The sequence below is a fragment of the Euprymna scolopes genome, chromosome 3 (assembly GCF_053919585.1).
Source record: "Euprymna scolopes isolate OS-2025 chromosome 3, ASM5391958v1, whole genome shotgun sequence".
NCBI classification, from domain to species: Eukaryota; Metazoa; Mollusca; class Cephalopoda; order Sepiida; family Sepiolidae; genus Euprymna; species Euprymna scolopes.
The window spans coordinates 40,320,386-40,338,941 of record NC_136484.1 but is presented as its reverse complement, the minus strand read 5'-3'; the positions used below and the strand labels follow the sequence as shown (position 1 = coordinate 40,338,941).

The 18,556-nt window shown below is 35.3% G+C and overlaps 1 protein-coding gene across 1 annotated transcript in view; it reads left to right on the top strand.

The window, feature by feature from the left end:
* The window catches only part of LOC145254614 (uncharacterized), a 1,033,347-nt gene that overhangs the window by 780,187 nt on the left and 234,604 nt on the right, over nt 1-18,556 (top strand). Inside the window, exons 32-34 of the mRNA XM_080113229.1 lie at nt 1,334-1,454; nt 6,360-6,466; nt 16,109-16,309. Coding sequence (XP_079969355.1) covers nt 1,334-1,454; nt 6,360-6,466; nt 16,109-16,309 — 429 coding nt within the window. The remainder of the gene's footprint in view (nt 1-1,333; nt 1,455-6,359; nt 6,467-16,108; nt 16,310-18,556) is intronic.

The window sequence follows — 18,556 nt, the reverse complement described above, 5'->3', positions numbered from 1 at the left end:
ACGGACTTATACACACTAGCATTTAATTTCTATATGTACTATTTATTCAAAGCGAATCTACATTCAAGGAATAACGTCATTTATATATTACATTAAAGAAAATCTATTTTAATAATTAGGTCCGTGTTATTAATTGTTTGTTGTCATAGAATTGTCTTCATTGTTCAATTCAGAAATATTATTTAAAGTTAATTTATTTATTTTGTTTTTGATTTAATTTATACTTAATTTATTTCCAACTATTATTAATTTACACCAGTTGCCTTTAAAAACGGAAGTAAATTTATTTATAGAGGCTATGAGAGTTATTTCTCGTTTAATTTTCATAGACAAAAAATGATATATGTTATGCTTCCATAAATCCAACCTGAAATCCACTTTGAGGAAAATCGTAAGAAGTTAAAATATTCGGTGTATTTTAAATAACATGTGATTAAACTCTTTGCCCGCCAATCTTTTTCAACTTTGCAAAACTGGGTATATATATGTATATATATGTATGTATGTATGTATGTATGTATGTATGTATGTATGTATGTATGTATGTATGTATGTGTGTGTGTATAAATCCAACCGTTTTTTATTATATATTTTATTTTTTCTCCAACCACCATGTCTTGTCTATAATAACTAGGGATATGATAACAACATATTCTTTTCGTTGTTCTGACTCTCGAGTATATATCCGACACAGTAAGGCACAGTTAATCAACCGAGAATCATATCACTCTACATAAACGCATATAAGATATCAACGGATATACACTCGAAAGTCAAAACAATGAAAAGAATATGCTGTTGTTATAATCCTAATAATAACTTAGAAAATAGCGACCGTTTGTTTGGGTTCATTTCCAAACACATGGTCACTAATACAGTATTAAATCAAATAGTCTAATTCTTTACTGGTGACCCCCGACGTAAGTGTTTTATCATGATAAAGACTAAACAAAGGAAAAAAAATGAATCAATGTAAAACTTTAAATAATTCCGCAACGAACAATAACAAATCTGAAACTCTAGTGTTTTTTTTTTCTCAGCTTTCCAACATTCAACTCATCATCTGGTCCCAATTCATTCTTCTTAAAACTAGTTATTTTTTACATATGCCAGTTAATGCCACATATAACAACTCTAAAAGTGTGAACAAGTTCTGTTTTCAGTGAAGCATGTTCCCCAACATGCAAAACAAACCACAAGCTTTGGAGCTAGTAAACCATCATTTCCTACTCTGTTGTCATAGTAAGCTACAATTTATTCTATCCAATCTTCAAACTTCTAATCATCTTAGAAGCACTGATAAGAAATAACCTCCTTTTCTTTTTCTTTTTAGAGGTTTGTTGTATGAAAAACTCAACGATGTTAATTCAGCCCTGACCAACTACACCTTGGCGATTCATTTCAACTCTTCAAATTACTTGGCTTACTATTACCGAGCAAAGTTATATGAATCAGTAAGTCGCACAATTTATACCACAACGTACAACATTGGATTCTTTAAAAGAAAATAAAATGCTTGCGCTTCATAGTTCAGATCTTATACATGAAAGAAGAAAATCGACATCCTCATCGTCTTTAACTAAATTTACTCATTTAACGACAGGTAAAATTAATTCATGCACAGTTTTACACAATATTTATGAAAATTTAAATCAAAATATGTCTAAAATCCTTATACTAATTTTGATCAACATTCAACTCATCATCCTTCTTAAAAGTTGTGTTCAAGTCCAACATGAACAAATTCTTGATGAGCCATTTTTATATGATTTGGATTTTAGAAAATGTCTAAAATTTAAGGTTTCAGCTTAAAGGATTCCGAAGGAGAAACTGAAATTCTGGAGATCTTTGAAAATTGGTCTCTAATGGTTATAGATCAAATCCAATGCAAATCCGAAATATTTGAATGTGGCGTTGTGACCACATTATGCCCATTTAAAATGATTCAAAGAAATTAGAATTGGAGTAAGGTTTATCGATTGATGTCTAATACATATTGTCAACATTTCAGAAAACTCGGAGGCATCTGAATTTTTATGAAGGGTTTCCACCATCTTAATACCTTATTTACATAAATCTGATAATAATATTAAGTATTATACTTAATATAAGTACAATTGGCCTGTTTAAGGGATAGTATGACGATAGGTTCCCCTCTCACTAACTGAAATAAAGAAAGAATTCAGTTGACAAATTTAACGTGTGTAATTTTTTAGCAACTTGGCTAAATTTCCTCGAGTAATTCCCGCCTTTATTTGAATAGAAATAATCTACTTCTTTTGCTTACATTTGACGCTAGGTGGCGCATTTAATAGTATGTCTATTTGAAAAGTATACTTAAAAAAAGAATGGTCGGCATTTTTTTTTTTGCAAAAAGGACATGGGAAGATGTTAAATTCAAAATTGGAGAACGCGTTTATTTTTAGTTTTCAATCTATGATTCATCCTGTCCTGACTTTCACGAAAAACACTTGTGCAGTTGAAATCCCTATCAATAATTTTAACCAATCTTTATTTGTACCTAAACCTAAACGTAGATTCCATGAACAAAGCTTCTTTCTTAGAACTGCACGCCTGTGGAACTCTGTTCCATTTTCCTGCTTTCGAACTGACTACACTGTACACTTATCTTCAAGTGGCTTCCGGGCCTTGATAAATGATGACCTCTTTTGTAAAAAAAAAAAAATAAATAAATAAATAAAAATAAACATATTCCACATTTCGACTATCAGGGGCCTACCATCTGCGTTCCAAAATTCATAATGATCGGTAAATTAGTTTAGGGGTAAATCCTGTACACATACCTAAATTTATATACTAGCAAAGAATTTGTTATATGCTCAGTATCTGCTTTGCAGTTACTCGAGCCTACAACAATGTCCCGACATTAACATTTGATCTTGAAAAATAGTGTGCACTATCACTAGGTTGGAGACCATAACCATGTCAGGTTTGGTCATGATCGGTTCAGTGGTTTGGACTGTATGTATATATACATATGCTATGACCTTGAACTTTGATCTTTACCTCGAAAAAGGCGTGCACCATCCCTGGGTGAGGACCATCATCATCCCAGATTTAGTCATGATCGGTCCTGTGGTTTGGGCTGTAGAAGAGTTGTAAACACACACACACACACACACACGGACGCTACTAATTTATATATATATATATATATATATATATATATATATATATATATATATATATATATATATGTATATAAATAATGATGAAGATTGATATTAGGATTGATGGACTTAAGCCAGATAATAATGATTATTTTCTTGGAACTGATAATTCGAAGCTTCTCTGTTTTTTTTTTCATACTGCTAGGCCCCAGGTGGTTCAAATGTGGTATAATTTTTATATGAAACACCAAAACTATTAACTAAAGCCTCCTATTTTTTAAACTTAAAAAGTTTAAGAGCTACCAAGATGAAAGTAGTAGCATTAAAATGAGTGACCTTTTATGCTCCAGAATTTATTTTTCAATATAGTCAGGCCCACCTCAATGTACTATTGCCAGCGCTGAACGATGGCTGTGCTTTGTCAAAGAAGGATCGTTTCAAAAGTGAAGACTACATTTATTTATTTTTTTGTAATTAATTCCAAAAGTTGAAGAGCTACGAAGACGGGAGTGGTACCATTAAAACGAGTGACTTTTTGTGCTTCAGAGATTTATTTTACGGCATAGTAACCACATTCTCAATGCACATTTGCTAGAAATTCAATGACACATCCCTGCTTCTAACACACGTCCATGACAGTGGTTGCTTTCTTAGAGTCTCACACTGTCAATATCACCAATAAAGAGATGAAACTTTCAAGTCATGAATGCATGAGTTCAGTTACAATAACAATGCAATTTGCAATCGTCTCTGATCCCGCTCGAGTATAAAATATTAATATTTCCAATTTTTATTGATGTCTTGTATAGTTTCAACTGCTAGTCATGCGCATATATATATATATATATATATATATATATATATATATATATATTCTTTTTTATCTACATGTATCTCTATGTCATCTTAAAGCTCATCAATGTTGCTAAGTAAGCCTATACCGGTAGCTGTGTTTGTACAAATACTAATAATCTTTGACATCCATCTCACGTCTTTGCCTAATCATGCACTCAGAAAATGAAAGGAACGTATACATATTTAAGATTCCATAGAGAGTTCATCCACCGTCGTGAAGTGGTTACCAACTTAAAATATTGTTGTTACTGTTTCATATTTACCCATTAAAACTCCATCTATGTATATGATGAGCAATCCACGAGCACAACTTTTTTCCTAGATTTATCCGTCTGTAAAATACAATACTACGGGACTACTTCTCAGCTGACTATAACATGGTAATTTTTTTAAATTCAGTTTTCACCTCAAACCACTTTGAAGTAGGGGGCTACTATTGGGGATATAAGTTGTAGGGGCATTATGAAGGGAGATGAGTATCAAAATGTCTGTTCATATAGCACTTGAACTTCTGCAAGTCAGTACAGTTGGGAAAGCAGAATCCCAGAAGGGAGTTCCAAAGTCTAGCAGTTCTGGGGAAGAAACTATTAGAGTAAAAGGTTTTCTTACACCTAGGGATCACTGCTGTGTAGGGGTGGGATTTAGCTGCTTGTCGGGTTTGTCAGGAGTATTTACGTCAATGGGGGCACAAGTGCTTGTAGTTCATCAGAGCATTCACCATTAAAATACTTATAGAACAAGAAGAGGGATGCAAAATTTCGTAGATGGGATAGAGGCTGAAGCTTAGGTGACGGTTCAAGATATATCAGGTTGGCGACTCTCTTCTGAACCCTATCCAGGAGGGAGAGACTAGTAGCAGATGTACCAACCCAAATGTGATAACAGTACTCCATACATGAGCGAATGGTGACCTTATAGAGGTACATGATACTTTAAGGCGTAAGTAGCTTTCTAGCACAGTAGAGAGAGCCCACCTTCTTTGCAGCGGCCTTAGCAATACTCTCAATGTATCTGTTCCAACTCATGTTCCCTGTGAACGTTAGACTGGGGAGTTTGAACAAAGAGCGTTCAGGTAATATGTTATCGGCAATTGCTATTAGTGGTAGAGTAGGTTTTCAAGTCTAATCTAAATAAATTCTTATTGAGTCATTATAATTAAAACCTACCCAAGTTCCACCATTAAGGTTTTGTTTTATCTTTTGCCTTATATTCATTAACTCTTATCTTAGAGTAGCCTCTGGGCCTTGACAAGTGATAACCGACAGGTAAATAAGCAAGATAAACAGTTAATCCGCCATAATACTACACATTTATTATTTAATTAATTGGAATTCTTATTGAGATGAGTAATTTATTATCCTCATCTTCTAGTTGTTTGTTTTACGATGTTTCCGTCAACTATTACTCTGGCCTTTGTCAGGTGGTTAACCGCGACGGGGTAGGGATGCTGAATCTCTTAACTGCATCCGCAGCAATTACTGCCTTTCATAGTTGTTGTCGTTTCATCACGTTTTGGCCAACTAAGCCTCTGGCCAGCTTTGGGAAGAGTTGAGACCACTATCTTCAGACAATGCTCACCTTAGTTGGCAAAAACCTGGTGCAACAACAACAATTATGGAAGGCAGTAATTAGTGAGGATAAAGTTAGGAGACTCGGCGTTCCTATCCTGTCACAGTTAACCACCTGAGGAAGGCCAGAGGAATAGTTAGCCGAAACGTCGTGAAACAACAACTAAAAAAAAATGAGCATAATTAGTCCGCAATAAAAAAAATATATAAATAATACAATAATTTACTTTCTCAATTATTTGCGATATAAGACATAGATTTATATGTAAAATGTAATTGCTATTTTTTTTTTATTGATTTTGTTATTTTTTTTTTATTGATGTTTGTTTTTTTTTTATTGATTTTTGCTATTTTTTTTATTGATGTTTGTTTTTTTTATTGATTTTTGCTATTTTTTTTATTGATTTTTGCTATTTTTTTTATTGATTTTTACCATTTTTTTTTGATTTTTGCCATTTTTTATTATTGATTTTTGCTATTTTTTTTATTGATTTTTACTATTTGTTTTTATTGATTTTTGCTATTTTTTTATTGATTTTTGCTATTTTTTTTATTGATTTTTGCTATTTTTTTTTATTGATTTTTATTTTTTTTATTGATTTTTGTTATTTTTTTTTATTGATTTTTGTTATTTTTTTTAATTGATTTTTGCTATTTTTTTAATTGATTTTTGTTATTTTTTTATTGATTTTTGCTATTTTTTTTTAATTGATTTTTGTTATTTTTTTTAATTGATTTTTGTTATTTTTTTAATTGATTTTTGTTATTTTTTTTTTTATTGATGTTTGTTATTATTTTATTTTAGAGCAGAAATACTCATCATGCAATTGGTGATTACATACACACATCAGAGAGAAATCCGGGACATGCGGAAGCACTGAGGAAACAAGCGGAATACTTTTTATCGGTTAAGTAAGTCAAATGAACATTGGCTACTCAGCGTTTTATAATCATTTTCTTATCTATATATCTATAAAAGGGAGAACGTATGTGTGTGGGAGGACACTTCTCAACCTACATACTCAACGAATATTTCATCTACAGACTTGAAATTCGGTGTATAAGATATTCAGACATGTGGAAAACTTTTTAATCACTTGTCATCTGGAAAAAAAAAGGGCTGCTAAAAGGTAAACATCGAAAAACTGGTAGATGGGAGTCATCAGATTTTTACCTGTTTGCTAACTGTTTCACGAATGCATATGTTTGAATAGTTCAGATTATATATACCCTATATTCGGAATAAGTAGTTTGCAAATATCTTTTAAAGATTGAGTCATGCTGGTCTAATGGTTATCGTACTTGATTCGCTTTCTTTAAGTTTTGGTTTCAATCTCAGCTCGAGATTTTTTTTTTATTACTTACAAGATGTGAACTGTTTAGAAAAAAACATAATATTCGCATGCACATGTCCCAGTTTTTGTATGAATTAAAATGTAATATTTATGCATATTTTACCACCGGGCAACACCGGGCAACACCGGGCAGCCTGCTGACTTTCAATAAAAATAAATATCTTTTTGTTTTACGTTTCTGAACTTTTAAGATGAGTAGTTATTATCTGTATCACTTGGATCCTTCAGACTACTATTCTCATCTTCAGTGTTATTTTCACAAAGTTTCAGTCAATGTAACCTCAGATCTCCTCCATGTGTACCTTTTCAAACTCTGGAATTTTTCTGTCAAACTCGGATAAAGTTGTAAATTATACTCTTGGGATGAAAACAGTCGTCCAAAGAAAACAAATAACGTGAAGAGTGTTTAAACTCTTATTTAGGTTGAAAAACAAAATTGTGTGTATAAAATGTTGGGCGGCTTTGTGCCATATGGAAGCAGTGAAATTCTGAATGAAATTAGTTGGTAAATGGGCTGCTGATTTGGATGAAGAATAAAACATCACGGGACAGCATCATGCTATGTATGTGCATATCACCATTATAAAAACAAGAAACCAATGCTTGCAAGTCAGATAGCGTCAAAATATAATTTTTTTTACCTTGGTTGTGGTTACGGAAAAGCCCATTTAAATGATTTAAATGTTTCTCACATGTTGTTAGGGGTTCCTCCCGCCTTTTTTCTTTCTATTCAAAAAATGCTACATTGCCTAAAGTGTGTTTATTCATGATGGTTTTTGAAAATTTTCAAACGATATAATGCTTCAAATTGTCGAACTAGACATTGAAACAATTGTAACGTAAAATGAAATACACTTTTTGTTGCCATCAACACCTTGTCTTGAATTCTTGATTTTGCACACACAGTATATAATGCTCAATTATTAAATGTGATAATTTTGTAGCTTAATCCTTAAGTCAACCATTTTTGGCTTAAAACCTATTGGTATATGAAAATTTACTGAAGTACACGAACTCAGTATATTACATATAAGTCTAAATATTTCCCTAAATATGCATCACAAAAAAAAAATGAAAATTGTACCATCAAATGGTTGCTTTAAATTTAGTTATTTCCCAAAATTTTATTCAAATTCATGCTATATTCACGAAGTTATGGCATTTTATTTATTATCAAAGAAATTTTACTGTCCATTGCTTTATTACGAAGATCTCTTACAATGCCAAAAAATAGCAGACGAATAAAGGCTACCGAAAAGCAAAGGATAGTTGCTAGACTCGCAGAAGGATTGTCCATCAAAAATTTAGCCACAGAGCTAGAATAGGATCCAAAAAACTTGGCTGCATTCTTGAACAAACCAAATACCAAATCCAGAAAAATAAGGACATCAAAAGAAACCTTTTAGATCGTAATATTCAGAAAATTCATAGGGAAGTCAACCGAAACACAATCAGCACCAGTGCTTTCATTTTTGCAAAAGCTGGAATCACTCCAAGATCCAGGCATGCCCGATACAATATATTATTGAATGAGATTGCAAGGAACATCAAATCTCTTCCAATGCCTCCACTGAACAAACAACATATGGAAAAACGAGTGGCTTGGACACAGAATTACATGAAAATGGATTTCCAACAGGTCCTATTTAGGGATTGGGCCCATGCTACTCTTGATGGTCCAGATAGATGGACCAAAATTTGAAACCCGAACGGAACTCCGACCTTTTACAGAGTTCATAGCCAACAAGGAGGTGAAGACATCATGTTTTGGCCGGGAATCATTGGGGATAAGTTGGTTGGACCATTCCGAGCGCCAGAAGTTGTAAAGCTTACCAGCAATGCATACATGGCCCTTTTGGATAATCATTTGTCGACATGGCTGGATGACCAACCATTGTCACGTCGCTTTCAAATGATTTTTATACATGACAATGTACCATCCCCTTCTGATAGGGGCGATTGCATCCTTCCTCAAATCTATGGAATTTGTTGGGGAAACTCTCATGACCTGACCACCGTGTTCTCCAGACCTTAATCCCATTGAATATCTCTGGTCAAAATTAAAAAGAGGAGTTTATGAGGGAGGAGAGCAATTTACTTCAAAGGATATCTTGTGGAGGAACATAGTTAATGTTTCTAGAGCCATAACTTATTTTCATATCAAACAATTGACTTCCACGGAGAACAAAAGCTTGTTTTAAGTTATTTAAAAAGAATTGGTGGATATGTCGATAAATAATTAATTTATATGAGGCCCATACCTAGGATATGTTTTTGTTTATTATTCTTTGACAGAAAAATATAATAAAACGTACAAGATGACCCCCCCCCCAAAAAAACGGGCCCCAACTCTAATTAGGCCCCGTTTCTTAGTGTTTTGTCTGAATGAAATGAAACTTTAGTCATAACTAGTTTATTATATTCAAAACATCACATCAAAACACTAGCGTCTTTGGCCTTTTTTCTCCGTTCTACAGCATGTTCTAGATGGCCTCCATTTAGCTCCGTGCATTTCTTGAGGTGCAGCACAGAGTTGTCCATGACGTTCTTACAGACCGAATTGGTAATGGCTCTCATCTCCTCCCTGATGACTTCCTTGAATTCCGTGATGGTTCTGGGTTTCCCTGCGTAGACTCTGCCCTTAAGATAGCCCCAAAGAAAAAAAATCTGGGGGGCTTAGTGCCCACTCAAAATCAGTCTTGAAACTGATCACTCGGCCTCCAAAGTTCTCTTTCAGCCAATCTCGGGACAGGTTTGAGGTTTGAGAACTTGCTCCGTTATGCTGGAACCAGAACTTGCTCATGAGCGACGGGTAGATGGTCTGGAGCTCACTCTTGAAGGTTTTGAGGACCTCCACATACTGCTCCTTGGTGACTGTCACTGCTGCGCCAGATTCTTTGATGAAGATTGGTTCTATGATGGCTCTGGCCGAGATTGCAGTCCACACCATGCACTTAGGAGAGTGCAGGGGCTTGGTGGCTACTTCATTCGGTCTGGAGGACCCCCAGAAGACATTTGTCTTGGGGTTCGCCTTTCCATCAAGATGGAAGTGGGCTTCATCTGAGGTCCAAAGGAGGTTAAAGATACTTGGTGTCTTCTCGATCTTCTCGAGCATCTTGACTGCCATAGCCCTCCTCTGCTTCTTGTCTGAGGCTGTAAGGGTCTGCAGCGTCTGTATTCTGTATGGGTAAGCCCTGATATCTCTCACCAGCACTCTCCTGCAAGTCTCACGGGACATGCCGAGGGACTGACTTCACTTACACACAGAGCATTTCGGACTCTGCTGGAGAGACTCTCTAACTCTTTCGACCAGGTCGGCTGTTCGCTTCTTGGGACGTCCCAAGTGGCTTGGACAGTTCTCTCTGGCGGCGTTGAGGTTATCCACGGTCCCATACTTCTCGAAGTGGTCCACCCAGTTCTGAATTCTGCTTTTGGATGGAGCCTTTTCACATTCGAACTGACGCATGAAACTGTCCTGGGTTTTCTTAAATGAACCTGTCTTGTAGTAAAATTTAACACAATATATTCTTTATCCCAGCTCCCACTGGGGTCTTGGTATACTCACTGTCGTTGATTCTGCCATGTCCTGTAAAGTTCGCAAGATGACATTTTATTTTTACCTCAAAACAACATTTTAAGAGACCTGCAATAAAGCGATGGATAGTGGAAATTCTTTGATAAAGAATAAAATGTCATAACTTCGTGAATATCGCATGAACTTGAATAAAAATTTTGGAAATAACTACCCTTAAAGGAGTCGTTTGATGATATAATTTTCATTTTGTTGTGACATATATTTAGTGAAATATTGATATTTTACTAATCTGTAATAAAGCAATTGACACTATATATATATTTCCCCAAAACCTCTGGCTTTGATGAAGGGGAGACTAAAACTTGTTGCTATGGTTTAAAATGATCTGAAATAACAGCAAGGAGATACTTGATTCCAAATATTTCTCATATGTTATATCTCCTATCTTTGGTTTTCATACATAAAATAAATTTCAGTGTATAAAGCTTACTTGATACTGAAGATATTCAAAACCGTACCCTATTTCCAAAAGAGGGGAGATAGAACATATGAGAAATGTTTTGTTTTTTTTACATGGAGGTCACCACTTATCAAGGCCTGGAAGCCACTCGGGGATAAGGGTTATTGCGTGTACAGTAATCAATGAGATAGTATCGTAGTAATCATTAGTATTGCATATTTGATAGGGTCTTACTTAAGAGAGCGGTTTGTCAGGAATTTGTTTACGTTGGACTTGAAGACATCCAAGTTGTAATCAGGTGGGAAACAGGCAAACGGAAGAGAGTTCCACAGTCGTGCACTTCTAAGAAAGAAGCTCTGCTCATGGAATCTACGTTTGGATTTAGGCACAAATAAAGAGTGGAGAAAATTAATGACAGTAGTTTCAGCTAGACAGGTGTTTTTCGTGAAAGATTGGCGAGGGGGGACCAGAGATTGGAGCTCAGACGAGCACTTGCCGTGGAAGTAACGATAAAACAAAGACAGGCTCGCAACGTCTCTTCTGTGGGAGAGAGGGCATCCCCCACTAAGCCACAAAGTCTATTTTGTACTCTGTCAAGGCAGGATAGGCTGTTTTTAGCAGCTCCTGCCCAGATGTGGCAGCAGTACTCCACCATTGGACGTACTTGGCTTTTATACAGATAGAGAATTGCCTCAGTAGTGAGATATCTTCTGGAGCGGTAGAAGGATCCCACCATTTTCCAAGTATCCTTGGCAACAGACCTGATGTACGTGATCCATTTCAGATCAGGAGTAAAGGTCAAACCCAGAAGCTTGCCAAAATATGGAGCCTCCTCAAGATGAGAGCCATCCATTTCAATTGATGCCAGATGGGGATCAGAGCGATTATGATGTTATGATGTAAAGATAGAAGCTTGGTTTTGGATGCATTAAAAGTAACCAGCCATCTCTTATATATATATATATATATATATATATATATATATATATATATATATATATATATATATATATATATATATATATATATATAAAAGCTATAGCTAGAAAAACAGTTAAGAAAATAAACAAATAAAAATTTAAAAAATAACAAAAGGTTTGCAACATTTTTGTGTGATTTTTGTCTGTGTTTATTTTCTCCATTTTGTATCAATTTCCTTTTCCTTCTAAAGTGCACGTAGGTTCGAATTCCTGAAATGAGACGAAAAAAAACCCAAACATATTACATATGCATTTTTGATAAGAACTTTCAAGATAAAATCTTTTTGAATTCTACTGTTTGAATCATGGGAACAAAATCTATTTTTAACGTGATTTGTTTTACTAAGGAATTATTTCCAATATGATTGGTTGCTGAGTACAATCAATCTACATATCTTCTTATCGATCTCAAAAGTGAAAAGAATGCAAAGAATTTTGTTAAAGATTTTTAAGATAAGAATCGATAATTTGGATTATCCAGATTATGCACACTTATCTGCTTTTGAGCTGGGACCAAAGTGTATCTGTTCTGTGGTCAGTCTGTGAAGAAATAACCGCCTAAAGGGGAAATTTTTATTTTTGTCCCAATCAAGAGTGTCTATTTTCGAGGTAGCTAAATTTTCCTTACATTAAACACATATATCCTGTGTCTAACCTGCACTCATAAGGAGACAAGAAAATATGGAGTACTATTTCCATCTTGGTTGTTACTTTCACAACGTTTCGGCCGATGTAACGTTCAATGATCTTGAGGTTACAACTTTTTCAAACTTGTGAATCTTTATGTCAAAATCGATAATCTATATGTAATTTCGAACTGAATCCTTTATTTAATAAGTAATAACTCAGATGTATGCATAGACTTGGTAACAGCCTCACTTCTAGATCTATTCCTTGCTATAATACTCGGGGATTGTGTGACAAATCTCTATAGTTCACTTGGGTACGCCGACCACCTTGTGATATTGGTTGACATTGCTTAAAGTTCTCAACAACAAGCTGATTAGGAAGCCATCAGAGACCCACATGTGAACTATTATATTTTCTCTTCCTGTTGAACAGTGTGCCAATGAGACAACTGAATGGTGCAAATCACGTCTTGAAGCAGATTTTCCCACATGAAGTACTTTAGCAAACACCACTCTCCCCCATGATTCACTTCAACTTGTGCAACAGCCATTGTACAAACGCATCTTTCATTCTACTAATTCCTCCATCGCAAGTCAAGTACAAATGGACATCTATTATATAAATCTCACCTGTCTGTTTAAATGTATGTATGTATGTATGTATGTAGGTATGTATGTATGCATGTATGCCTAAAACTTTCGATAGAGACGGCGGATTTTCACGAGATCGGTATCGTTTTGAAGCTTGTCCCTTCAGACAACAAATATCGAAAAATTGGCTAAAAGCATTACTAATTTCAACGTTCCGAACTTCTGGTCGCATCATGGAATAGGGGTAAGACGTCAGGTTTTCTTTCACTTTCTTTCCAACCTTTGTGTCACAGGTTCAAGCCTGCCTGCTTTACACCACTTTTTTTTTTTTTTGCTCAATACACACCTCCAAACACCCGGGCAACGCCGGGCACCCAGGTTAGTAAGTATTTAGAAGCTAGAAATAATTGTAAGAGTGAAAGAATACTGAAGTCATCCGAAAATGCATACAGTTGCATAAAATAGGAACTCGTCATTTCTGGAAATAGTGTAGTTGGTTGTTTGGTTGTTTTGTTTTACGGCATATCAACCCTTTTCAGGTTATTTAATGCCGAATCTGGTGATTTTGAAGAACGATTTTTTTAATATAGTATATATTTTTTTTAAGTCGTAATCTATTTAACCTATAGTTGGGACCCTAACAGGTGCTACCACTCTGGGTCAGAGTGGACCTGGGAGCAATGGCAATTAAAGGGTGGCTCCACACTCCCTAAGGCCTGCAAGCTGGGGCCCTCACCATCGGATATAGTTTTAGGTCATATCCAGGACCGGAAATAGTGTAGTAAATAATGGACAATCAACAAGTCCCCCACTATTCACCAACCATGAGGTCGCTTGTATACTGTTCATATTTTAACTGTCATCTCTGAGTCCATATACCTTGCAGATAATGCAGGGAGAAAAAAGCTGTAGCCTATCATATATCCAAAGCATTTGACAAAGTCTCACGAGAATTAAATCCTATTGTATTTTTGGTCGAATACTCAACATAATTATATTTTTCGTTGGGGAAAAAATCCAAGTTATCCTCGATGGCCATACGTTCAAACAACATGATATTAATACAAGTGTGCCCCTGGGGTCGATTCTTGAACCTTTATTATTTCTGATATTCAGAAATGACTTACCTGAAAAAATTTTGTGTAAGATGGGTATATTTGCTGATGACACCATGCACTATAATAGATATGATGGTAAAACGAATGTATACAGATCTAAGTCAGAAAACGACTTTCGATTTGTAGTGGAATGGGGCCATGAATGGTTGGTAACATTTACTGCTACTAAGACTAAGTTTCTTTACTTTAACAACCAAAACCTTTTTTAACCAACGATTGCCATAACAAATAACACCCTACCTGAGAGTCCATCTTCTAAACTAACATTCACAGACAACTTGAACTCAAACAAATACATAAAGTTCATTGCCAAGGCTGCTGCAAAGAAAATGGTTTCCCTCTACCGTGCTAGAAAATTACTCACACCTGAGAGCATCTTTACAAAGCTATAATTCGCTTATGCATGGAGTACTGTTGTCACATCTGCACTGATGCATCTACCGCTGGCTACTTACTCTTGGACAGAGTCCAACAAAGATCCCCAAAGACTAATAGGTCCCACACTGTTAGTGAAGCTCCAACATCTTTACCATTGTCACAGTGCTACATCCCCATGCCTATTTTACAAATATATTAATGGAAAGTGCTCTGATGAACTCATAGCAGTTGTACTCCCTTCCACATAAATACCCCTAACTAACCCATTTAACAATTGTTGGGGTCCATAGATGCCGGGAATTATTTTTTACTCTGATAGCTTATTTCCTTGGACTGCTACACTGTGGAATTCCCTCCCTGTTTTTTGTTTCCCTGACTGTACTGACATGCGTCAGTTTAAAAGTAATGTAAACCGACATATCGCTTACATTGTCCATTGCAAACATGTTCCCAAATAAATTAAAATTGCAGTAAATTACTAACACTAATGCATTTCTGTTTCTTAGACAATCGTTAACAATAAAAAAAAATGGAACTTTTTGAAAATTTAATTAAATGTAACTTTTAAAGTTCTATTCTAAAAACAAAACAGGTATATCTGAAAGAAAACATGGCATAGTTAAAAAAACAATCTACATATCTATAAAAGTGATAATGTGTGTGTGTGTGTGTGTGTGTGTGTGTGAGGACACTTCTCAACCAATATACTCAACCAATTTTTTATCTACAGACTTGAAATTTGGTATATAGGCTAATTCAGACATGTAGAAAATATTTTAATCTATTTTCATCCGGAAAAAAGGGTTGAGGGTTGCTAAGGAGTCAAAATTTAAAAATTGATACATGGGATCATCGAATTTTTATCAGTTTGTCAACTACTTCACCACTGTGCATTCATGGCCGTGAAACATGACAGCTTCCTTATGTTAAGAATAAGTAGGTTTGAAAACACATTTTAAAGATCGGGCTAAGCTGGTTTAATTGGTTATCGTACTTGACTCCTTGTCTTTAGGCTTTAGTTTCGATCTCAGCTCGAGTATTTTTTTTACTTATAAGAAGTGAATTGTTTAGAAAAAATATAACACTCGCACGCACATGTCTCAGTTTCTTTTTATTTTATTTTCTTTCATTTTTTAAAAGGGATTTAATGTTACGTTTAATACTTACGGTGTTTCTGTTTATAATAAATAAGAACTGTGCATTAATTAAAATATAATATTTATGTGTATATCACGACCAGGCAACGTTGGTTGGCCTGCTAGTAATAAAAATAAAAATACTTCCGAGCAATGCCAGGTAAGTAAAGATTGACTATTTTAAAAATATTGAATAATTACATCTGAAAAATCCTTATGTTGGCTTGTGTTCTGAAGAGACGTCCCAGAGTGCACCACACCGAATATTGTTACAAGCAACTTTCAGAGAAACACTTTCCAAGGATTACCATTTTCCCATGACGCATGGAATTCTAATCTTTTCGCCATCTTTCCTTTCTTTTATGCTTGCAGGAACTATAATGTCGCTATTTCAAAGTTTGGGCGTCTTCTCCAGCTTGAAGTTGATCCAGAAGCTTACCTTTATCGAGCTGAAGCATATATCAGCCAAAAAATGTGGATACCTGCTCTCGGTGATTTGTCAGCAGCCATTCGACTTTGTCCGTCCTCATGGAAAGCTTACTACTTGCGCGGATGTTTGTTGAAGAATGATGTGTAAGTAGTTATGAAGAAAATAAGAGTAAAAAGTCTTCAGCGTCCATAAGTACATTTCATTTATCTGCTTCAAATTTTGCTATTATAGTGACATCTTAATATCTTCTTAATTATAAAATACATTCCTGTTTAATTTTAGGAAATGTTTTCAAAGTAAATATATATATATATATATATATATATATATATATATATATATATATATATATATATATATATATCTTGGCAGTACTTCGCAGAGAAATATTCTATGAAGGGGGTTTTCCACGTTGACTGTAGGCACGCTTGTGGCTGAGGAGCTTGATGCGGGACAAGCAGGTTTGGCCATAGTGGTTGCAGTCCAAAGTCACGTCAGGTGTAGCTGCTAAGGCTTCACGAATCTTCCTCCTGCAGCGCTTCTCCCACAGATTCTCTGTGTGAGAGATCTCAAAGGAGGCAACAGCCTGGTGGACAGTATGTCGCCAGTTAACATGGTCAGCAGCGAGAGCAGACCACTGGAGGTGGTTAATGTGCCGGTCACCCAGGGACTTCTTCAGAGATTGTTTATATCTTTTCTTCGGTGCCCCTCTGTCATGACAGCCAGTAGAGAGTTTGCCATATAATACTATCTTGGGCAGGTGATGATTGTCCATTCTGGAGATGTACCCGACCCAGTGAAGCTGTAATTTCAGCAGCATAGCCGCAATGCTGGTGATTTCCTATATATATATAAAAGTGAACGTGTCTGTGTGTGTGTGTGTGTGTGTGTCTGTGTACATTTCCCTATGCAATAACTCTGTCAATTTTAAGTCTACAGACTCGAAATTTTATATACAGGGTACTGAGATTTGGGAAAATCTTTGTGATCGGTTTTCGCCTAAAACTTTGGCTGTTAAGGGGTCAAAGTTCAAGAATTTGACTTTTGAGAACTCTACCAAACCCCTCTGTCAATTTTGTGTCTAAACGCTTGAAATTTTATATATAGGTTCCTTGGACATGGATCTAACTAAATAACTTGATTTAAGCCCAAAACAATAAATTTTAAGGGGTCATGATAGAGGTCAAAGTTAAAAAAAATTTACCTCCTTCAGTCTTTACCAAATTACTCAGACAATTTCTGGTCTAAACTTATGACATTTTACATAAAAGGGTATTCAGAGGAAAGGGCAAGCTTTTTCATCGGTTTGGGTCGAAAATTTCAGCTTCCAATATATAAATGTATGTATATATGTTTGCATGTCTGCCTAAAACTTTCGATAGAGGTGACAGATTTTCACAAGATCAGTATCGTTTTGAAGTTCGACCATTCAGACGACAAATATCGAAAAATTTGCTAAAAACATTAATTTCGTCACCCTCAACTGGGCACTTTTCTACAGGGAGGGGTTGCTTTTTTCGCCAATATTGTCGAATGCCATCCCCTCTTTTCGATTGTCTAGCCATAATTTAAACCTACGTCACTTCTGGTTTGGCAGTGGTCGTAACAGCAAAGACGTCACGTTTTTTCCCCATTCTTTTCTTCCTTCCTGGTATGGGTTCAAGCCTGCCTTCCTACAACTACTTTTATTTTTTTTCTCAACATCCACCTCCAAACTCCCGGGAAACGCCGGGCTGAAATGCTAGTATATATATATATATATATATATATATATATATATATATATATATATATATATATATATATATATATTTTGTCAGCAAGTCATTATTCAATCACGTCTGATTGAACACAACAGAGTTATTCTTTTTCCCAATTTTTTTTAATATCTTTTCAATTGAAACAACGACAACTATGAAAGAGTGTAATTACTGAGAGTACAAGTACAAGACTCAACATTCTTAACCACCTGATGAAAGCCAAAGGAATAGTTAACTGAAACCTGGTGAAACAACAACTATAAAGATGAGGATAACAGTCCTCCCCCAAAAAATGAATACACAAATTATGAAACCTCATTTCAAAGGTTTCCAAAAATAAACGAATAATATTTAGCAAAAAAATCTTATTCATCCATTTATTTATTGCAGACTATCATCCTCTAGTTGCTTGTTTTACGATGTTTCGGCCAATTATTCCTTTGGCCTTTGTCCAGGTGGTTAACCACGAGGGGATAGGAACGCTGAATCTCCTAACTGCATCCTCAGCAATTACTGCTTTCCATAGTTGTCGTCTCACCACGTTTTGGCCAACTAAGCCTCTGGCTGGCTTTGGGTAGGATTGAAACCGCTATCTTCTGACAATGCTCACCTGGAAGAATTCCAATTAAT